General features: G+C 44.1%; 1 protein-coding gene across 2 annotated transcripts in view; it reads left to right on the top strand.

Moving 5' to 3' along the window:
• The window catches only part of ENDOV (endonuclease V), a 238911-nt gene that overhangs the window by 95528 nt on the left and 119297 nt on the right, over positions 1-24086 (top strand). For both annotated transcript variants that reach the window (XM_086931043.1, XM_086931044.1), the window contains exons 3-5: positions 1238-1372; positions 2049-2088; positions 2613-2725. In XM_086931043.1, the coding sequence (XP_086787169.1) occupies positions 1238-1372; positions 2049-2088; positions 2613-2725 (288 nt within the window). The remainder of the gene's footprint in view (positions 1-1237; positions 1373-2048; positions 2089-2612; positions 2726-24086) is intronic.

Genomic DNA, 24086 nt, shown 5'->3' with positions numbered 1-24086 from the left:
ATGCCACACAATGCCACTCCATGCCATACAGTGCCTCTCACCCCTCTCCACTTCATACAGTGCCACTCCACTCTACTCAATACCACTCCATGCCACTCAATACCACTCCGCTCAGTGCCACTCCACTCGGTGCCACTCCACTGCATGCCACACAATGCCACTCCATGCCACTTAATGCTAATCCAATCCACGCCACAGAATGCCTCTCCACTCTGCAGCACTCCAACTAATGCCACTCCACTCCACTCAACGCAGTGCCATTCTACACAACCGTGTCACTCCACGCAATGCCACTCCACACCCCACAATGCCACTCCACACAATGCCGCTCCACACAATGCCACTCCACACAATGCCGCTATACTCCACACCACACAGTGCCAGTCCACGCCACACATAGGCACTCATCCCATGCTGCACAATGCCACTCACTCTATGCCAGCCCACTCCATACCTCTCCACTCCAACAAAGGCAATAGATCTCGCATGGGACCTGTGACTCTGGTAGTGCTTGTTCTTGTTTCTCCTGATTCAAATCCTTGTACAAAGACACCTTGACGTTTGTTTTAGTTTGTAGCATTTTATGTCGATCCTTAGTATGAGAGAATTGTCAAAATGTGTATAGTGGGCTTGTGTTCCCCAACTAGGGCCACACATCCCTCAAAAATAAATCTTTCTTATGATTTGCGCGCAATTCCAACCCATATTTGTTGTGACCTGATTCTCTCGTGGTGCTGTGTGCTAACCCAGTCTCCATATAGCCTCACAAATTCTTGTTTCACAAAACAGAACAGTGCTATTTCTCTGGACCTCTGACGCGTCTGCCAATCAGAGAGCCAGCTCAGTTCCGACCTTTGAACTGCATACAACTTCGAAGATGCAATTCGTCAACTGGGCCGAGGTTATCAGCGATCCCCAAAATGTTCTTTCATTGGACAAATTAGACTAACCGGTCATAGCTATTGCATAATCTTTAATATATGTGCTTGGAAATTGATATGTACTCAAATCCCTGGTTATAACCCGTTTTAAATGTAATTAGTTGCTAACCTGTTGCTTGCTGCCCCTTGGTCTGTTCAGAGAGGCACTTAGGACTCTGGTCCAGCCAGTTATCAGTCAGGCCGAGGGCAGGGGTGGCAGACAGCACTACTGAGCCTTCTGTAGTGTAGTGCAATCATTTTCAATAGTTTTGCTGTATTATAGTGGAGTAGCCCCTACATTGGTTTCCCTGTTGCAGGTAATCTACGAGGAGTGCCAGATGGTGTGCCTGATGGCACCTTATGTCGCTGGATTCCTGGCCTTTCGAGAGGTGCCTTCATTGGTCAACGCTATCGAGAGGCTGCAAAGGGAGGATCCCAGTCTGATGCCACAGGTAAAGATTTCCAGAGTTCTTTGCTGGGCCAGCCGTTGTTGGCAGATTAACCTAAGTGGAATCAGAACTAGTTGCATGCAGAGGTGTAACCAAGGTGGCATGGGCTGTATCGCAAGCAAGAATATCCGGGCCACCACTAGTTGGGTAGTAAAAGACAACCATAGTTGGGGTACAGGGAGTCCTTCACACCCCTGAACCTGGGACACGTCCTGCGATATTGATCGCTTAGCCCTGGTGAAATGAGGTACCACGTTTGGCATAGACTGTCCTGGAGGGATCAGAGAACACTCTAGTGCAGCATTGACATACACATTAGGATGCTGGACAAGAGGAGGGCATGAGTCACCACTGTAGTTTTTCCTCCTAGTGCCTGTGAGTGAAAGGGGAAATGATTTGTCCAGAAAACGAAAGAAGGACCTTTGTATCCTCCCCCGCTGTCTTCAAGCAGGAAACTCAGTTGGTCCATTATCAAAAATTGTGCACGCTGAAGGGCACACATTGATAACATGGCTCAAAATGAGGTTACAATGTACCTTCTCAAACAGTTTCGTAGGATGCACGAGTGTGGTTCCCCTGTTTACACCACTTTTGCAGCAGCCATGGCCACCTCTAGATGTGTGTTACTTGGTCAATAGGCAGGAGACGTTCTTTAATTTTTGGTCAATTTATCTTTCAGGTCCTCCTCGTAGATGGCAACGGTATTCTTCATCATAGAGGTAAATGCTCTGTAGAAATTTACAGGGCCCCCTTGCTATATGTGGCTATGCAATATAACTGACTCGCAACTCATTGAAGAAATACTTACATGAAACAACTCCTCTGCCAAGCTTGCACGTACACTTCAGATTCTCACTCACAGAAAACAAAATGGATACCAGCTCTGCAGTTTTTCCTCACTAGTGGGTACTGGAAATAAACTCTCCAGCACCTCCTAAAGTTACGCAGCCGCCCAGCAAGAACAATGTGGCTGTCAGCCCTTGTGCTTCCGCGTCAGACCAGCTGCCACAGAGGACAGCGTGATGCCAGCCTGTTCTCCCACGGTGGACACTATTGCTCACTGTGCACTCACACCTCAGGCTACCACTCACACAGACAGTTGTAGCCAACAGCTGAGTCATTTCTGTGTTTCTGTTTTGGAGATATTCCACTACAGTTAATTCAGACTCACAGTCTCTTGGTAGAGTGCTATGGACTGGCACCCCCTCCAGGCCCTGACCGCTCCTGTTTTTTATCTTGGCAGGTTTCGGTGTTGCCTGTCACCTGGGAATCCTTACTGGGTTGCCCTGTGTTGGTGTGGCGAAAAACCTGCTGCAGGTGGATGGGCTGGAGAATAATGACCGGCACAAGGAGCAGGTGAGATCCCAAGGATAAGTGGGTCAAAATAATTTTCTCAAAAGGGGCAAATCTGGCATTATGAGCTTGAATGTTAGCCGTTAGTAGTAGCATTCCCCCCCCCCCCCCTATTCAATGTGTCTAAAGTATTCATGCACAAAAGGGAATATTGTTTCTAAACTGGTGCCTTGGTATCTACATGAATGCAAGCCGGGATCCTCTTCTAGAGTAGAGTTGATTAGTGTGGAAGAACTTAAAATAGAATAGAGTAATAGAATGCAGTTACTCTTAGTCATGAGACAGTGATCAATATCCAGGGTATACAAAATAAACAGGAAAATAGATTTAACTATGTTGTAGGCACATAAAATAAGCAAAATTCAACTGTTGGTGAAACTTGATCATGTTTGGACACTGCCATCCCCTTCCAAGGTTGATTGTCTGATGTTTGCTATTTTGAACCTCGAAGCTGAATACCTCAAAAGGATGAATCGACTCCCCATCCTCGGTACACAGATCAGAGCCTTTGCACTGGGCTCTATCTGAATCCTTCATATTTTGATACTACCAGGTGATTCCAGCAGTTTTTTTCCCCAACACAACTCCCACCAACAGCTGGACTTCCATATCTAACACTATAGCCGCATTGCAAATCAAACACACATTCTGCTCCATTAACATAGTTTTCGTATTCCCTGCCTAGGTTTGGCATGTTGTTAAAATAGGTCAGACTTTTTGAATCTATTATTACTATTATTAATAATACTTATAGAGCACGCAATTACCCTAGGGTGTCCTGGCGCTAAGTACTGATTACCTGGCAAGCGTAGGCCTAGCAGTGAGAGAAAAGCCATGTCTTGAGGCCTTTGTGAAAGGAGATAAAGTCTAGAGCGATTCTAAGTTGGAACGGGAGTTCGTTCCAGGCTTTTGCTGCACCGTGAACAAAACTTCTACCTCCCCAATTGGTCTTTCTGAAAAGTGGGATTTGAACGAGTTTGGCTCCAGTGGATCTTAGTAATCTCTCTGGGATATACCAGGAGAATTTCTTCCTAATGAATTCTGGACCAATGCCATGACCGCCTTTAAGACAATCGATAGTGCCTTGAAGCGTGATCTTAACGGTATTGGGAGCCAGTGTAATTTTATCAGGTCTCCTTTGACAGAGGTTAACCTCGATGTTTCCGGTCAGCACTTTAGCTGCCGCGTTCTGGACCAATTGCAACCTGTTCAAATTGTTGTTTTTGAACATTGAGATAGAGACTGTTGCAGTAGTCCAGCCGCGACATTGTGACTGCTGTCACCACCGTCCTAAGATTGTTTTTAGTTAGGAAGACCTTTATTTTCTTGATGATTCTGAGGACCATAAAACATGCTGAGGTCACTATGTTCACCTGGTCCCCCATGGTGAGTTTATTATCCACCAAGATCCCCAGGTTCTTAGCTTTCCTTGATGGTTCAGGACATACACCCAGATCCTCCGGCCATCACTCTGGTGTCCAGACCAAAGGATTGTTACCAAATTTGAGGACCTCGGTCTTGCTCGAATTCAATTTTAAGCAATTGGAGGGCATCCAGGTTGAAATGAGAAAAAAACACTAGTTGGCAAACAATTTTAGTTTGGGAGTCCTCTTGTGCCTTTGTGTCTCGTTCATGTCTAAAGCAATCTCATCACCCAATGTTCTTTTGTACATCCTCTCCAAAAGTAAAACCCAACCAGTAACCCCTTCTCAGTCTTTGACCGGTTCCAGATCCCCTGTGGTAGCTTATGCAAAGGGTACCTGTAGTGCCTGAAACATTTGGAGCAGCACCAGTGTCCCTCTTTCTTGGTTTTCTCATCAGTCAGTTCTGCATTGGCTGCTGCTGGGCAGCCCTACTTTTGAAGGAAGGAGCCCCAATGTGCCTCTGTCCCCTACCACACTTTCTCAGGACCAGTCTCAATTCGCTGCTGAAAAAGTACCCTGATAATGGTGCTCTGTCCCTATGCTGCAGCAAGTTCCCATCCCAGTATCCATCTGTTAGCAAACACTGCTGCTCTTGTTTTCCATTTATGTCAACCAATTCACTTAATCGTTGTTATCTATTTTGACACTGGTATGTTGAAAGCCTTTCTGTCCACCTCCATAATGTAGAACTGCCAGTGTACCACCTTAGACTCCGCCTCGCTCACTATTCCTATCTATTGGCAAGATATTTACCTTTGTGGCATCAAGTCGAATAGCAGTAGGATGAGCATTGGAAAGGTTTGCTCTCAGATTTGTCTGGTCATACTTTGACATGGGTGACAATTATACCCTTTGTACTGGCAATGAAATCCTGTAAGAATGAAGGTCCTTCCAAAGTCAGTTTGAAGTAGATTTATTATAGGATAAAGGATCCCATCCATCAGATGGGTCTGACCAACAGCAAGTCCAGGCTCTAACTGCCTGTCCTAGGCTCATAACACAACATTCCATACATATACATTCTGAGGCACCTAGCAACAGCAGGATGCCACACATCTCCTCTCCTTAAAACAAAGAAATAAAAGAAAACATAGAAAAGAAAACCTATTTAACATAGTCTTGCAGATACTGAGGAGAATGAGTAACTCTTGTAGACTTACGAGTCGAAGAAGGAAAACTTCGATGACCGGAAGTCACAGTAGTAGACAATGCCTTATGACCACATAGATCTTTCTGTCGTGAATGTTTCTGCTGCGAAGTTGAAGAGGAGTCAATAAAATGATGTGCAAAGTCTTTCCTAACCACCACCACCCTATTCAAGTTCCAAATGCGGTGGTCATCAGTTTTAACTGCATTCTTGAAGATCTTAATAACCTTCATAGGCCTCAAAAACCTTGGACAAGATTTAACATTAGAAGGATTCTTTATGATAACCCAATCACTAATTTTAACCAGGGTTTTTTTACATCCTGATGTTGTTTACTTGACTCAATCTTTTTTGACTCTGCTAGAGACCAATCACTGTTCTCATTCTCTTTAAATAGATCAGGCTGCATATCATTCACCCAAGAAGGTGTTACAAGTGTATTAGGACATCTGCCCTTAAAGAGTTCAAAAGGCGTTCTTTTTGTTACAGCATGAGGTGAAAGTCTATACACCTTTACCTTTTAAAAAATTTCTGTGCGCCAATTAAGACCTGCAGATTTTGCAATACCAATAGTTTCTTTAAAAACTCGGTTGAATCTCTTAACCATGCCATTGGTTTCTAGTTGGTACAAAGCAACTTTTTTGTGTAAAATACCACACTTGGAAAGAATGTTTCCATTTCTTTAGAAACCAGTTGAACACCATTATCAGTGAGAATGGAATTAGCTATACCTTCTCTTTCAAAAATGTTCTCCAAAAAAGAGATGACATTTAGTTTCAATACCCCGGGTAATGGCTATCTCAGGCCATTTTGAGTAAAAATCCATGAGCACAAAAACATACCACTCAGAACCTGAGGAAAACACAGGACCTAGTATGTCTAAACCATCTTCCTCCCAAGGTGCATTCGGGCTCTCTCTTATGACCATGGGTTGGATTTTAGGTTTTGCCACCTTATCGCTCAAAGCACACTCAAAGCAATCTCTGATCTTACGCTCCACTTGTAGGTCCATACCTGGCCACCAATACGACAACCTCAACCTTTCCTTGCATTTGGAAACTTCCAAGTGTCCCTGCTCTGCTAATGAGATAAGCTCTTCTCTAACAGAGCTAGGGGGAATAAGCCTCATTCCTCATAAAAGCAAATCATCTTGCACAGAAAGCTGATCCTTCACATGCCAAAATGTATCAGCTCCCGTATCATCTCTCCCTTTCGAAGGCCAACCATCATTGACATATTTCATAACCTGCACCAAAACTGGATCTTCAAACAGATCCTTCTTCCACCTATCTTTTCCTACAATACATTCATCAATTGCACAAACTAGCTCATCATCTTCATTAACCTCATCATCCAGAATATCCTCTTTAACCGGAACCAAACGGGACAAAGCGTCAGCAACCTTGTTGTCTACACCCGGTAGGTACTTCACATCAAAATCATAATCCTGCAAAACCACAACCCATTTAGTGATTCTGCCCGAGATTGCATTGAATCTCACATAAGGGTTTATGATCAGTTCTAATCTCGAATTTGCCTCCCCAAAGCAAATTCTTTAGCTTTTTAACCGCCCAATACACAGCAAGAGCCTCCCTTTCGATCACGGAATAGCGTAACTCAGCTCCTCCGAAACTTCTAGACAAAAACAAGATAACATTTTCCTTAACACCATCTCTTTGCAAAAGAGCTGCTCCTAAACCTTTAAGACTCACATCAGTCCCCAGAACAGTCTCTTTCCCGGGATCAAACTGCTCAGTTTGTGTGTAGAATTTAACTTTTCTTTAATAACACAAAATTCCCTTTGGCATTCATCATCCCACACAAATTCACTATAGTACTGCGCCATACCTAAGAAGCTCATCAGCTCTTCCTTATTAGTCGGAGAGTTCAATTTTAGAATGGCAGTAATCAAACTCTCCTTAGGCATAATGCCAGCAGCAGATATGGTATGTCCCAAATAATCAATGGATTCCCTCCTAAATTTGCACTTCTCAATCTTCACAGTGAGATTAAACTCATTGAGTCTGAGTAAGTCCTCCATAACTCTTGCTTCATGTTCATTGTTGTCCTTACCAAAGATGAGAATGTCATCCTGATAGACCCTAACACCCACAAGATCCTTCAAAACATTCTCTAATGCCCTCTGAAACACTGAAGCAGCCGAAACTAGGCCAAAAGGGAGTCTCACAAATCAAAATGTTCAATAAGGGGTTATAACAGCTGTCAAATCCTTGGATTCATCATCCAACCTAATTTGGTGATAGGCTGACCTCAAGTCTATCGTACTGAACATCTTAGCTCCTTTTAACAATATTAACATGTCAGAGATTTTAGGCAAGGGGTAGCGATCAACCACAACATTTTTATTTAGCTCTCTGAGGTCCACACACAAATGGAGGGCGTCATCAGATTTCTTAGCAGCGACCACCGGAGCAAGCCAATGCGTTGCCTCTACCTCCTCAATTATACCATCTTGCTTCAGGTGTTGTAATTCATTCTTAACTTGCTCCCTGACAGCTACAGGTATATTACGCACCTTATAACAAGAGGGCTTTGCCTGATCATGCAGACGAATGTGGTGAACATAGTCTCTTAAGCAACCCAATTTCTCAGAAAAAACTTGGGGAAACCTTTCTGTAAGCAAATTAGTAAATTCACCATCAGTAGATCGTTGAACAGTAGAAACAGAGGTGGACTGAAAATTGTCTTTCAAAACTATGGGAGGTGAAGAATTAGGATCAAGCATGACTCCAAGATCCCTTTGGTTAAACCAACTAAAAATGCTATCCTCCTTTTGAGATATGTAAATCTTAGCATTTGTCAATCTGTGTTTGTAATCAATTAAACCATGGAAATAGGCAAAAGGTTTGATTGGCTCACCCCCATAAGCATATGGTCGAATTTGGTCAGGTTTGTACATTTTTACCTTGTCCTTCAAGCTTTGTAAATAAAATTCTTTGGACACAATAGTGATTTTAGCTCCCGAGTCAAAAAGAACTCTAGTAGCTGTGCCATTTACTAAAATTTCATCAAAAGGACAAGATTTAGATTCCTCACTACCAATTGCTTGAACAAGAATTTGACCACAGTCAACCTCTTCTGAGTCCTGATAAACACCTTCAGGGTCATAAAAAACGTCATTAACTTTGCTTTTGTAAGACCTCCCTTTGCAAACAGCAGAACAATGTCCCTTCCTTTTACACTTGGAACAAGTAGACTTCCACCGGGGACATTGTCTGTCGTTGGCAAATTGACCTAACTTTCCACAACGAAAGGATTTCACATTTGAAAAATTAAATTTGGTAGAAACACTGGATTTGTTAGAAGAGTCACTATGAATTATGTTTTTCTTTACATCTTTAAAATTTGCATTTTCTTTGTTAGAAGTTTGTTAGACCTGTCTGGCTTTTTGACGTAGTCCCTCCTCATTATTATTTATTTTGTCCCCTTTTTGCCCCTCATACCCTTGATAATTTTTTTTGTCTACTGACTTTTTGTAGGTGTTGGCCAGGGGGATAGGTGTTCTTTCTCCCCCTCATAATCTTTTACCTCAGGCCCAGAGGCCTGTTCTGACAGGAAAGTTGGAGCCACACAAAATGGTGGCCACCAACTGCCCTAACTGTCACAATCAGAACTTGGCCATAGCCTAGCATAGGGCGTTCTAGAACCTTCTGGTCCATTCTGGACCACTGAAGGGCAGCCTATATAAGGCGGAATGCGGGGCAGCCATTTTGTCTACCTGTGAGAGTCAGCTGGAGGATAGGCTATCTTGGAAGGTGGGGGAGAGGCTAGTGTGAGGGTTGATCTCCTGGACTGGGAAGCAGCCTAGCTAATCCACTTCTCTACTCCTCCTTTGGGATCCTTGTCTTGTCCCCGCTGTGGCTGGTTAAGGGAGACCCTGGGCGCCTGACTGACCCCTAGCTTCAAAATAGTAGGGTGTGAACAGGAGAAGGAGACTGTGGTGCTGCGGAGCACAGTCCTCTGCCCAGTGGAAGGAATTCTGCTGTGATTCCCTATAACTGTGGAGGGTTAATTCTGGTGGCCCCCACCCTTTTATTCAGCCCTCAAAACCATCCTGCCCTGGTTTTAGTGACTGTCCCTTCACTCAATTACCCCCATCGAGAGTTACCTCTCACCTGCTGTGGAGCTGTGGCCAGGAGAGATCGGCGCCGGATTGTGACTGGGACAGCACCGCCTCGGCCGGGTCCGGGACCCCTGGGGCACCGTTCGCGCATTAGACTAGCCCCCCCCCCGGGATCCACTGAGGCTGAGGAACCTTGCGAGGCTTCCTCTCGTGAGCGGGACCCCGGGGGCGCCTTCCGCGCTTCTGCTGTATGGCCGAGTGACAACCGGTTGTCAAGGGAAAGCCCGGTGAGACGCTTCTAGTCGGCGCCTTCGCGCCTGCCTGGTTGTGGCTGTATTCCCCGGAAGGAGGGGCAGAGGAGTAGGCAGGCCCAGGAGTGAAGTGTCTGCTCTTCGAGCGAGCGCAGAGGGAGGCGGCGCCAGCCGAGCGCTACAGCGCATGCCCGCGGAAGAAGTGTTCTTGAAGACCGGCGCTGAGGAGAGGCGCCACCGGTCTCCAGGGAGCGCCGAGTGATCTGCTCTTTCCCTCCTGCTCGAGCGCCACACTGAGGAGCTGGCCCGAGCAGGGAGGGAGTGGTTAGAGGCCCGAGAGGGGCTGGTGGAGCCTTGTGTAATTTGCCCCGGTTGTCCTTCGCTCGAGAGCCCCACTGAGGAGTCGGCCCGAGCGGGGGAGTGAGCATTGTGGAGCCTTCTGAGCTCTGAGGGCCTCTCCAGCTGCAATTCCCCGACCCCCTTCGTTTGCTGTTCCCCTTGTGAGCCTGAAGCAGGACGATCCCAGCTTCGAGTATCAAGTAAGGAGGTAGACACGTGGGGGAGTGACTTCCACACAGTTAACTGGTGCTATAAATTGAGATTCTGGCCCCTTGAGTACAGCATCCAGGAGGAATCCCTGACAAGGTTTTATGGGAAGCTGAATTAAGTGGTATTTACCAATTTCATCTTTGATAAGATAAGGAGGAGAACTGTAAAGTTATTCATGTAAAGGACACTGTTTATCTGAGCTAGAATAAGGGCTGATCTTGCCAATGGTTAAAGTAATGCTGTAATGAGAGATGCATTAGAGTAAGCCAAGTACAGTAAATGCACCACTGAGCTATTGAGGTATAAGAATTACCTGCCAGTTTTGGTTAAAGAGATCCAACTATATATGTAATGTACTGTAAATGCTGGTTGTTAAAATGATTTAGAACTTAAAAGTGGAGTTAATGTTTCCATGACAAACTGAAGTGCCTAAACTGTACATTTTGAAACTGAAGAGAGAAGTATATTATTTTTATAAAGCAGTACTTATTCTTCCACATTTTTGGTGTAGCGTTTTCTTTTTGAGTGCTATTGCGTGGTTTTACTGTTGGGTGGTCTGCAACCTTTACACTGTGCCTCTGAAATGACCGTCTTGCCCTAGGCCAGGCTACCCCAGTTCCAACAAAGTTTTAATAACATGTACAGTGCCTTTATCTTTATATTCACCATTTTTTAAAATAACTACAACACACTTTGTAGAATGCTCAATTCTCTCACGATGGTGATGACATTGTCCAAACTAGGTTCATCCTTCTGTCATAACTCTTCTCTAACACGTTCTATACTAGAGCCCAACATGAATTGATCACGTATTCTTTCATCTGTAGAAGCACCAAACTTGCAAGAGGAAGCTAATTTTCTAAGAGCAGTAATGTAGTTTTCAATAGTTTCTTCCTCTTCTTGGGTCTTATGCCCAAAATGATACCTTTCTAAAATGGTTGAAACTTTAGGCAGAAAGTGCTTGTCTAGTTGAGCAATGCAAGTTTCTTATTCATTTAAACTATTATCATTAAGGTCAGGAAGATGATCAAAGACTTCCTGACCCTCTGGTCCTAAACAGTGTAATAATAACGCAGTTTTCCTCTCTGCGCTTAAGGAGGAACCACATACCCTGGCGTACCTCTCGAATACCTTTTTCCATCTTATGGGTGGATCACCCGGAGAAGTTAAAAAAAATGGAGGGGCAGTTACATTCTGCATGTTAAATGAAATGCAATACAGTAAATAACCTTAAAAATGTCACACTTCTAAATAAATTGTAATAGGAAATGCCCTTCACAACGTAAAAATAAAGCAAAATGAAAATAATACATATACTCTCTTTTAAAACTTAAGAACCATTAAATAAGAGAGCTGTTATTATAAAGTACAGATTGCAAAAAATGTGACACAAATGTAATGTGCCTTAAACGAGTGAATCAGATCATAGGCATTAGAATAATATACTGAACTTGCACAAAAACAGTAAATATGAAAGTGTAAGGTAAGCTTGAGAATATGGCACAAATATATGAAAGTTAGTTTTAGATCAAATGCCTAAAAATTGTTTAAAAATGCCAAAAACTCCATTGTGCCAGAGTAATCGGGCACAAACATCAAAGCGCCGATAAGATTGTTACCTGAAGAAAGAAAATTCAACAGAATATCATAAGAAATCACCCCAAAATCAAAGAGTCGATAAAAATGTTTCCGAAGTTGCTAGGAGACAGCTGCACACAACATTAAGAGGCCGCCACATAGCAGCGTACTCTGACGTCACCCCGTCAATAACAGCGTGATGGCTCAGACGCTGTGACGATGAAGGAAGAGATCACGCCTGAGGTCGCGCTGCTGGATCGCGCTGCTAGGATGCGGCAAAGACTGACGTAAAACAAATGAATACGGTGAGTTCTTTGAATTAATTTGAATGACAACAAAGTCGCCGCAAGCGCCGTTTGCGCTACATGTGCCAAAGAGCTGATCCGAAGCAACTGACAGTGAGGGCGCGCACCGAACCAAACTCCCAGCCCCGGTTGCCAGACAAGCTGAAAAGGAGGAGGGGCGAGTGTGCGCCGATTTTTTTTTTGTTGTTGATTTCCAAGCCTCAAAACACTCACTGAACAGTCAAACTTCACTTTCAAACTTCACTGTGAACACACAGATCCCGCACCAAATTTTACTCCCAACCCCTTCCAATAATGAGAACTAGGGGCGAGTGTGCGGCGAAAATTTAAACAAAGCTGAGATACACAGTGGCAACATCAGCAAACAGTACAGGACACAAAGCGATCATTTGCCATTTATGATTAATGGAATTCAATTTCTTGCCTATGGATAAAACAAACGTCCATATGTGGCAAGAAGAGTCACAGGTTTTCCCTTGAGGATAGGCTAAAATCAAACAGTACCTTGTCCTTGGCCAGGGAAACTTCTTCTGTAGTTTTTTGCATGAAGAGTACTTAAAAAAAATCTTCTTTAAAATGATGATGTTAAGATCCTTAAATCCAATCCCATCTCCTGTCGCCAAATGTAAGAATGAAGGTCCATCCAAAGTCAGTTTGAAGTAGATTTATTATAGGATAAAGAATCCCATCCATCAGATGGGTCCGACCAACAGCAAGTCCAGGCTCTAACTGCCAGTCCTAGGCTCATAACACAAACACAACATTCCATACATATACATTCTGAGGCACCTAGCAACAGCAGGATGCCACAAATTCCTTCCCTCTTATTGGGTGCCTTGGTTGTCATCATACCAAAGCCCACAAATGTAATTTTGGTCAATGACAATAGCCCTATGTAGAGCCCTCAGTGTTCCTCGTTTTAATGACAAAACTTGCTACCACTTCTCTGAATTTGCTTTTCCCTTTCTGCCATGCTCTTTGAAGGCTGCAGTAGCGTCCTTCAAAAGCCTATGAGTTGTGCCCTTTATTTAAATATGCTTAACATGATAAACTCTAGAGGGAACCTCTCAAGATGGTAACATAAGCAGGCTTTTAATGCACTCTTCCAGCAAAGGCAACTCCTTGGTGGTTGTAAAGGGGGTATCATAGCAAATACATTTTCAGGGAATACTCCTCTTCAAGAGTGTGATGCTCTTTCATCTAACCCGAGGTCACCTGGATTTCTCGTTGGCATACGGAAACTTAAAAGGACAGGTAGGATAAAGGGATATGGGTCGGAGTAGATGGGGCAACTCATAATAGAAGGGTAGAAAAGGTCAATAGAAGAGGGTGGGGATGAACCCAGGGACTGGTGTCCCTTGCTGCTCACGTGTAAGGCAGATTTGTATTGCAATAAAGGCCATCTTCCTATATCCTCCTGGAGTTAGAATAGTAATTGTAACCCATACACTATCCAGCACTTACCCTACTTTTACACCACCCCTGGATTTAGAATAGTAAATTAAATTTTATTTAAAAAAAAAAAAATTTAAATTAAATAAATTATTTCTTTTTTCTTTTTTAATTTTTTTAAAATTAAATTAAATATTAATACAATGATATACTTACCTATACTTACGTTGTAATGGCATGCGTTGTAATAGCATCTGCGTTGTAATGGCATGCGTTGTAATGGCATGCATTGTAATGGATCTTGCGTTGTAAAAGTTGCGTTGTGATGGTATGCATTGTGAATCTATGCGTTGTAACATCATACATTCTTTAAAAGCTGCCACAGAGAAAATGTAAATATTTAAAATACAAGATTAGATAAGTCTTTATATTACCATACATATTGATTTAGAAGATTCCGCAATATTAACAGTCTTGTATTCTAATAAAGATATATGTATCAGAGAATTATACATGGTTCTGAATATCTACTGAATGAGAACGTGGTGGCTTAGCCACCATGTCTCATTCAGTAGATATTCATAAGCATGTATAATTCTTTGATACATATATCTTTATCAGAATACAAGACTGTTAATATTGCGGAATCTTCTAAATCAATATGTATGGTTATATAAAGACTTACCTAATCGTGTATGTGTAATTATTTACATTTTCTCTGCGGCAGCTTTTTAAACGGCCTAAAAAATAGGATTATCAATTCGAACAGACGACATAGAAGATTCTATTGCCCAAATCAGTACTTTAGTTATATATATCAATTTGAAGCTTCAATAATTTAAAATAATATGTATGCTGTACTATACACCTGAATATTATCTAAATCCGAGCTTCAAATAAGGATACTAATGTTGATTGTCCAAGATGCAGGCTGCCGTCAGCCGATATTGTACATATTTGTGCCACTTACCCACAATAGTGTAGATTGTGGTGAAATATTGCCCCTGTTTACCTGCACATTTTCACACCAATATTGAGCTATGTATTGGTAATATTACGTTGGGTATTCAGTTCTTAATTTCTAAACCTCTGATCCTAATTGTCACTGTCTATTTTAGCTTGATTATAACTGTACTTTTTTTAACTACACAATGTTGCATTTTATAAATTCATTGACTTAGCGCTTGTACTCGTGAAACGGCGTATTGCCTTGCCTGAAAACCCTCCTCTGCTCCATGGATAGGGGATTGACTGCCCAGTTTAGGTAAGAGGGCGCCAACTGAAGTAGATATGTTATCCCTTCACATATTTTCTGGGAATTGTGAACCACGATGTGCATATAGAAATCGCTACCTAGGAACACTTGAAGCAAATTCCGATGAAAGACCACCATGAGAAGTACAAATGCAGGGAGGTGGGGCAAGTAGAGCGCTGCAGAGGAAGGTATGGGCAGAGGTGCGTTTGCTGCCATGTAGTCTTGTTTGTGGTGTGCCCTGTAGCCGTGAGGGCCCCTGCCTCTTCCACTGCAAATAACCCCCATCTATTTGTTGTCAGAGTTGCTCATTAATGCAATGGCATATGATCCACAAGATGGGCTTGTATATGCTGGGAACATTTCCCGGGGTCTGCAGGCAGAGACCACACAAGTCGTGACGATAACTGCTCAGGAGCAGGCACAGCCTCAGAACGCCCGAGGAGATTTCTTAACAAACACTCAAAGGTACTTTCAGGCCTTCCCAGATTCAGAAAAGTATCCCAAGAATCAACCTACAAAACAAGGTTATTTTCACTTTTCTTTATTTCACTATAGATACTAGATCCTGAAGAAAGCCAACTCGACCCCTTACGGGCAATTAATGGCTGAAATATGTCGACCTTTTTATGGACATTAGACAGTGCGGAAGCCCCCTAACTCCAGCTTCCTACGCACGCCAAACTTTTTTAACCAGGATTTTTTTCAGTACTAATTAAAATTTGCCTTAACTGGTCAAGAAAGCCCTTTTCAACTGAACACACCACCATTTTGATCACTAATCACTACTGCACTAACCAGTGGTCTACCTCCGGGTGGAGGAAGCATACAATCAAACCCTATGATGATGCTGTCACGTTGCTAGCAAACAGGCGGAGAATCAAGATACACTGCCATTCGAGCCTTGGTACGTGAATGACGGTTTTTTATCAGAACCAGAAACGAATAGATTACAAAACCCTGGCTACTCAGGACAAGTGATCCCTTCCCCCATTGATTTTTTGATATGCTGGGACCATGTCAGACGACACCGTTTTAAATTGTTGCGGTATTGACATGGTTGGCATTACTTTACCTGTGTTGCGCACGCCAATGAAGATATATAAGGTCACAAGACGTGGTTACTCCTTACTCTCAAGCTATGTTTTCACGATCATAGCGGATCACTTATTATAGACCAATTCGGCTTACTGACCTTGTGCGCTGATTAGTTGTGAATGTTCTTTCTTGAAAAAAACAATAAAGAGATTTATTTTAAAAAATGGCTAATCACTTCCCTCACTTTTTGAAGAGAAAACCACACTTAATTCACAGACACTTGGGACTACCTTTTGATCCTGTCGAGAAAGGGCCTTAAGGGACACAACTTCACTTGCCACTCCTACACTGCTCTATATAATGGCCCCTGCAGGGTTGTTTGAAACACTTTGATAATGTTGGCTCTTCCTCAACATATCATACCTCCTGAGAGATCCCTCTAGACCAGGGGTCTTCAAGCTTTCCTATCGTGAGAGCTACTTCTGATCAGTGAAAACTGTTGTGAGCTTTTGCCTGATAGGGGGATTCGATAAATGTAAACATGAGCCAGATACCTTGGGGAGAATACATTATTAATTGCACAGGAGCAGTAGTACCAAATATTTACGGTTGGGGTCCCTGAGGATCAGTTTTGTCCATTTGCTCTTAAAACAGTAAAAGGGGAAGGCAAAGGTTGAGACCCAGACAAGAGAGAAGAAAGAGAGGAAGAGAAAAGAGAAGTATGGACAACAAGAAAAGAAAGAGAATGAGGGAAAAACGCCAGAAGATAAAGAAAGGAAAAGAAGAAAGAAAACAGCAAGAAAGAAAGGGACGAAAAAAACAAAATAAACGAGAGTCAGAATGAGGAAGAACTGTTTAAAAAAGAGACTGGAGCAAATGAAAGGGGATGAAGGACGAAAGAAATTAAGAAGAAAATGAAAAGGGGAAGCAAGAATACATGGAAGGAATGGAAGGAAAAGGGAAGAACAAAGGAAGAAAAGAAAGAAGGCAAGATGAGGAAAAGGACAATGATAAAATGATTGGCCGGTCTAGATTAGGAGACTTGTTGTGGGAGAGAGAGAGGTGATTCCCTTTGCAGATTTACGACATAAATACCAACTGGCCCCCGCTGAGGCCTTCCGATACTTACAGATCTGTCACGCAAAGTGAGCAAGGATCCCGAGTCTGGGCATACCCTGCAAACTTAGGGCGAACAAAGCAGACACCAGGAGATGATGGATGGAGTGCTGAAACTTTTCATCAGTCACAGATCTGGGTTGAATCCATCATCGTTCTTTAGCTCACTTCGGGTATGCCCAGACGTCGGTCCCATGCTCACTTTGCCACTGGATTCAAGCTAGCCTGGCTGATATGGGGTGTTCCCCGAAACCGGTCCTAGGATGCTTGTTTTCGGATCAGGGAGGACCTAGCTTGGCAGTTCGGGATGGACTGTTTCCATAAGGCACAGGGTCAAGACTGATTTGCTTATGGCTCGGTCTGAACTGGGGTGGCAAAGTGACCTAAAGAACAATGATGGATTCAACCCAGATCTGTGACGGGGGTGAGTGTCTGAAACGTTTCAGCGCTCCGTCCATCATCTTTGTGTTTGCTTTGGAATTGAATTGCCAAGATCAGTCCTTCTCTCATAGACCAGGCCTGAGCCCCTGTCTCAGCAAAATGATTGAAGAGGTCAGTTAGTTTAGCAGCAATTCATGATGTAAACTTTTCATGCAAACTCCCTGTAATCCAATTGGGTCCCATGGGTTTATTGTTTTTTAATGCCTTAATTGCTCCTCAATACTCCTTTCTTCATCAACAGGAGCTCTTCCACTCGTGCCCAATCACCAACACACCATAAACACACCATCTGCTGCTCACACTTTTACTGTCATACTGCGGATTCTTAATTCTCAAAACAGGTCTTTCCTCTGTATGGTTAGCCATGGCGGTGGAGTCATTGCCCTTAATAATTTGATGGGGTCATTGCTATTCGGGTCTCGAGATTAACAGTAGATTTCTATATATCTTGCTCTGTGCAGACAATGTGCTCTTGTTTTTGCGCAGAGAGAGGTTAGATGTAAAGGGCCCGATCAAAGCAGCAATTTGAGCAACAACTTTACCTCGAGTTTAAGAATCAAAATGGGTCGATGGTAGGTACATTCATCTGGAGATTTATTCCCTTTTGGGGTAACTGAGACTGTTGCCCAGCAGAGGCCGTCGGTAGAAGAAGCTGAAGTACCTATGGCATTAAATAGATTAAGAATGTGGGGTGTTAGTAGTGTAGAAAACCCTTTAAAGAACTCAGCGGGAAAACCGTTTGGCCCTGGGTCTTCCTAGTGGGCAAAGCCACCTCTGCCACATGGATCTCCTCCAGCTTCAGTGGTGTGTTTCCAATTTCTCTCTGTCTCTTGCAGAGAGAGTCTTTAGCAGGAGATGCCTCTTAATAAGGTACATCTGTTCTAATAGTGGGGTGTTTGTTCTTGATGTAGATCAGTGCAGTACACAGCAAAGGCCAAGATGAGCTCATGGGACTTAAAGACCAGTTGTCCTTCCTCATTCATATAGATGTAATTATTCTGATTGGTTCTCCTTTTGAGCAAGCCAGTATTGGAGTACACTCATTTTATTACCATGTTCATAAATCCTATACCTGGACATGGTACAAGCTAGTTTGGATGTGGCTAGTAGCTTATGTTGAAGGTTGTTCCAGAAGGGCCTGGTTTTCTCCTGTCTGTCACAGGACAAGCATGTACTCGAGAGAAAGGATCTTCACCTCTATTCTTGTAATCTCTTGCTCCTTATCTCACTCCCTGTCTGCACTAAAGAAGGGGGTTTACCCTGTATCACTTCCTTAAATACTTCCCAAAGGCTGAATGGTGATGACACCCACTGAGTGTTCCCAGTTGCCTCGCGGAGATCAGTGAAGCTGCTGTAGTTTAGCGACCAGGCATTTAATCACTAAATGATCTTAGGACCTGGGGGCATGGAAACAGATGTCCACTGGGCTGTGGTTGGAGATGCCCCTGGGGAGTTTCTGGGCACCTTCTATGATGTCAATACAACTCCATTATACAAATATATATTCTATTCTGGAGCCACAGTTGTGTAGGGTAAAATATTGGTTATTGAGATACCATGCAGGCCGCACGCCTGCCAACGCCCATGGGAGCCACCTATTTTGTTACGCTCTGGGAGCTAGTGGCCTCTGCACGAGTCTGTGTCTATCCATTAATGTGTGAAAGTTGCCCCACCACCAAGCTCCTTACTGGTGTCTGGAGTAGTGTGGCTGACAACTCCTCTAAAGTGATGGTAACCAGTGCGGGAGGTGGGTAAGCACTGCATGGTGTCCAGGAGGTCCCCTCTAAAATAGCAAAGTGTCCCCGATCATTTGTGCTCACCTTATTGACCTCGTAAGGAAATGACCTGTGCAGTAATACTGCCACTCGGCTGGAGACCCTAGTGAAGCCTGGGTGCTGGACCTTGGAATAAGCATGTCTCCCCAAGAAGGAACATCTAATACCCAGGAGATGTGTTTCCTGCATCAGGAGGACCTAGGGTGAGTGTCTTTTAACAGATGGTAGGGTCCTGCCCACTTTTAATCTTATAGAGGATCCCATTTACATCCATGTCATTATTTGGAACTGGCCAGTGACTCTATTTTGAAACTGTTTTGGACATTATTTTGCTGCATAGATTTTAACTGAGTTCTGCTTAGTTCCTAACAAACCATACAAAAGAGGGAACAAAACCATTGCTTCACCCCTATCGCCCACCCTTTATTTCTAGCCCAAAAGCATCTGTCGCTCAACTTACAATTAATACCCAGTCTAACGGAAGGAAATATTTATACTTTCCACTGTGGGGGTAACCCTCTTAATCAGGCACGCAGTTCCTCACAGTCTGCTCAGTCAATTGCTAATTTCTACTCCTCTGTCCTGCCACTCCTTTTCAGCCCACCGCACCTGCCATCTACTTCAGAACAGCTGTCGGAGAACCAGCTGTCGTTTGCACAAGGAGGTGTTGGCTCTTTTGGCCAAAGGAGCTATAGAGAGGGCACCTGCCTTGTGGGGACTGTAATGTTATTATCTGTCAGATCCCCCTACAGGGGACCACGGGGCACACCGGGTCTACTAGGCCCAACCATTGTGGTTGAGGCCTTTTACTCCTTATGTCCCGGGGCCTTGCCTACTATGGATCTTGACCAACTGGGCCAAATACCCCTTCTGCACTTGACTTTCAGTGATATCTTTGGTCAAGCAGTCAAGGCTCCCTCAGGTCAGTAAACATGACTCGAAAATCCAAATGCGAACAGTGTACACAGTAAATCAATGCCCAATTCAATACTCGCTTTTCTAAGAAAATAAGTATTTTACTTCTAACTCTACATGCTCAAAAGTATATGACCTCCGAATCAATAACAAAACCACCTGATGTCGGGGCACAAGTAGCCATAAGGCGAATCCCTGCCCCACCCTCATTCATGTAACGTGTTCAGGGTTATTCCCTGTTTACTGGTGGACACATCCAGAGAATAGAAACTATTAGACCATACACAAAAGTTCTCTCTTTGACTCTTTAAGAATTAGACAAAGTGTCCCCCGGGGCCCCAAAGGCCTCTAGTCAGTCTAGTGGTATGGCAGTGTTCAGTGGTGCAACGAGTGCCCACTCCTTGGGCTCCCAAGTCTGGATCCTGTATTGCGAAGTCGGGTTGGTTGAGATGGACGTGGCAGCACACAGCTACTCAGGCTCTTCCTGTCAGTTTCCAGTGATCGGAGCTGCTCCCACTCAGCCGACACAAAAGGTAATTTGCTCTATACCCTAGCAGGACAAGGGTGCCGGTGTGACCATCTGGATCCCGATAGGAGCACCAACGAGGGTGCAACGTCCTCTGCAGAGTCTCAGTATGACCTGAACATTAGGCCAGTGTGTTACTAGTAGCCCCTCCTGGCATACAGGTTTTTGCTGTAATCATGATCTGAGCGCCGACTCTCTTTAAAGATCACCCTCATTACGGGCACCTCTTGGCATACAGGGTTGCCAATTTCGGCAGTCACAGATCTGCGCACCTGGCCCAAACTCAGTTGACCCTCTCTGGTATATGGGGTCGGTGCTCCCTGCCAATGTAGCCTTCTCCTGGCATACAAGGGTCGCAGAGCCGATACTGCCTATGGACAACACCCCAGTCGGCACACAGCCTCACACCTCACTCAGGAAATACTCATGCAGGGCTTCCGGACTGGACCTCATTGCCGCTCAACGCTCTCCTCTTGGTGCCAGGGCACACAGGTCCTGGCAAGCAGGAAGGTGATGGTGCTCCAGGCTTCAGGGCAGGTGACCTTGGTGTCCTGGGTGATGTCCCCTCATCCAGCAGGGAGACAAGTAGTCCTTTGCCACCAGTTCTGATCACAGGCAGCAATCTTGAAGAGCTTCTTCTCAAACAAACCCACCTTGCTGCTTGACAAATGACAAATATTTGAGGACTCAAACTCTCCTTCCTATATTTATTTTCCAGACACCAAGTGTGATGTAGGGTCTCGGTCTTTGTGTCCGGGCACTTCTCTCTTTCTTCTTTTCTCATGAAAGATCTCTGTCACAGCAGGTATGACTCTGAACCTGATTGACCCACAACACAATTCATGGGAGTGTCTACACCTGGATATCAGCCATAGTGATACGTGCATCAAAAGGTTAATCCCAGGCTCTCAGCCCTTCTCTTTATGATTCCCTTATCAGCCCTAGATTCCTTTCTGAGATATGTCCAGGCCCCTTCCTTGCGATCTACCACTGAATCAAAGAGCAACCTCTTGAAATGCAAAGGAAATCTTTACCTTCCCTCCAATATATGTCCCTCCCAACTCCCAGGACTGCAGCAATCCACAAATTATCTGTGGGGATTCCTCTCCTCTTCATATTTTCACCTGGCAGGCCTAGGCTTTCCTAAATGGAACACAAGGTTCTCCATGTAAAGAGGAGAGGATGTGGCAAAACCACCCGAACTGTCGACTTCAGAGGCGGCGGGAACCTGGTTTGAGTCTCGGTGTCGGCGCCAACATCCTGAGATTCTGGGCAAATCACTTAATCTCCCAATGCTTTCAATTCAGCGCTTTGCGACCCTCACAGGTGATTTGCCATGCATTACAAATCATGGATTTACCATTGTAGGCACACTGACTCAGTGTATGTTCACAGCACACTTTTGGTCCGGCACTGTTATCTCTATGCATTGTACTATTCCATGTACACATCCATTCAGCACACACTCTCAGTCAAAGTTCACTGTTCAGTATTGAAGTTTTTCAGTGTTTAACTAGGGTGTGCTATTTACAAATACACACACTGACAGCATGCACACTCACCATGTGGGTGCTACACAACACTCTACCCTTCATATGTTGTACTTTACGCAAACACAAACACCCAGCGCTTGTTTTTATTGTGCATGCACTGCTAAATACTACATCTCTCATGTGATGCATTCCTCTCAGGCATACATATACTCAGTAAATGTATTATTCACTTACGCTCTACACAGTATTGCTCTATCCATATACTGTACCCTTCCCAGGCACACATCCATCCATCCATCGCAGAGTCCCTACCCCTGCGCTATGCAGTACACATATCTACCTAATGTAGGTCAAGGGTGAATTAACCACATAGAAGCTGAACTTTTAAAAAGGTGAGTGAGCCTGTTGGCCTTGCTCCACTGACAGGGTAAAAAAGGTCCTGTTCACTACTAATGATCTCCTCAGGGTATGCTGCCACCACTGCTCTTGTGCTGCTTAACTCCTGGTAGTCTTCCATCACTATGAGGGTAGTGTTTTGGACACCCCACCCTGTCCAACAAGACCGCAATCCATGAGACAGGCCTACATCATGGTGCACTCGTATGATCCGTGTTTGTCTATGACAAAACATCAGATGAAGCTAAGTGCAGCGCTGTAGGAGCTGACTGTTTTAAATACCTTTTTAATGAATTGCACCAACCGAAATCTATTTATTCTCGCAATCCTCTGTCCACTCTGAATTTTTAACCGCATTTCAAACCTCGCTAACTATTTGCACTAATTTTGAAGTACGCTATTTTTGCACAATCTTAACTGTTTTTTAACTTATCTTGTACTTACCTGTTCCTTACTCCAGGTCCGCCGCGGGAAGTCTCGTTTGTGCGGAGAAGTACCGGGAACATTTAGCCGATCTTTGGTGGGAGCGCCATTTTGGGGGAAGAAGGTCAGCGCTCTAGTCGCTTGCCACATCCTGGGGGAAAGCAATAAAAGTCAATGTACGGCCGGACGTGCGCCGCTGGCGCGCTGAAGGCGCGCCTAAGGCAAGCCCGTCTGCGCCCGTCCGCGCCCGACCGGGACCAGGGGCCAGAAACTATGCCCAAATCCTACCAACCACAACCGAATTCCTCTCCTACACAATGGAAGAACTTTTAGTCATAGGTGACACATTTGGCTCTGATACGGTATGCATTAAAGCTTCCCCACCGCAATGCAAGGACCTTCTTCTTGCAAGAATTGTAAATGGGGATGCTAATGCGATGCCCAGAGAAAGAGCCAAATCATAATTCTAAGGTCCAGGATTTGAATTGTATTTATTTTAACGCCAGGTCACTCCCTAAACATAGCATTGAGATCTGGGAGACATTGGATGATCTGAACCCAGACCTGGCCTTTGTTACTGAAACTTGTCTAGACGATAACAATACCCCTGACATTGTCGCTGCCTTACCCTTGGGATATAAAATATTAAAACAAGATAGGAAAGGTGGTAAGAGGGGAGGTGGGATAGCAATGCTATATAAAGACCATTTCACATGTGTTCCCATTATGGTCACTGAAGCAGGCAGACATGAGATTCTAGCGTTCTCAGTGTCTGGGGGTGACTGTAATCTATTTGGAGGGGCGGTCATCTATAACCCGCAAGGCCTTCAGCCCGGTTTTAGCGCTAACTTACTGACACAACTTCTCCCCCTCTGTCTAAAACTAAATCAGGTTCAAGTTATAGGAGATTTTAATTTACATTACGAAAAACTTACAAACCCGGGTGTTAAATACCTGGATAATGACATGGCCATACTGTAACTATCCCAGAGGGTCACTAAACCAACTCACAAGGCTGGTCACACCTTAGACTTATTGTTTTCTAATTTAGAATTCTTGAATATTCATGAAACTAAACCTCTGTTTTGGACCGATCTCTTCCTAATCTCCTTCTCTCTTAGCCTACCCAATAAGTCACCTAAAACAGAGACAACGTTTCAGATAAAGAGTAGGGCTTGGAATCAAATCACAGAAGAATCATTTAATGCTTTCTTCCCTTGCGCATTCAGACCACAACTTCAGGACCCTACAGCCACTTT

This window comes from Lissotriton vulgaris, chromosome 7 (assembly GCF_964263255.1).
Source record: "Lissotriton vulgaris chromosome 7, aLisVul1.2, whole genome shotgun sequence".
Classification (NCBI taxonomy): Eukaryota; Metazoa; Chordata; class Amphibia; order Caudata; family Salamandridae; genus Lissotriton; species Lissotriton vulgaris.
This window is presented reverse-complemented; position numbering and strand designations above follow the sequence as displayed.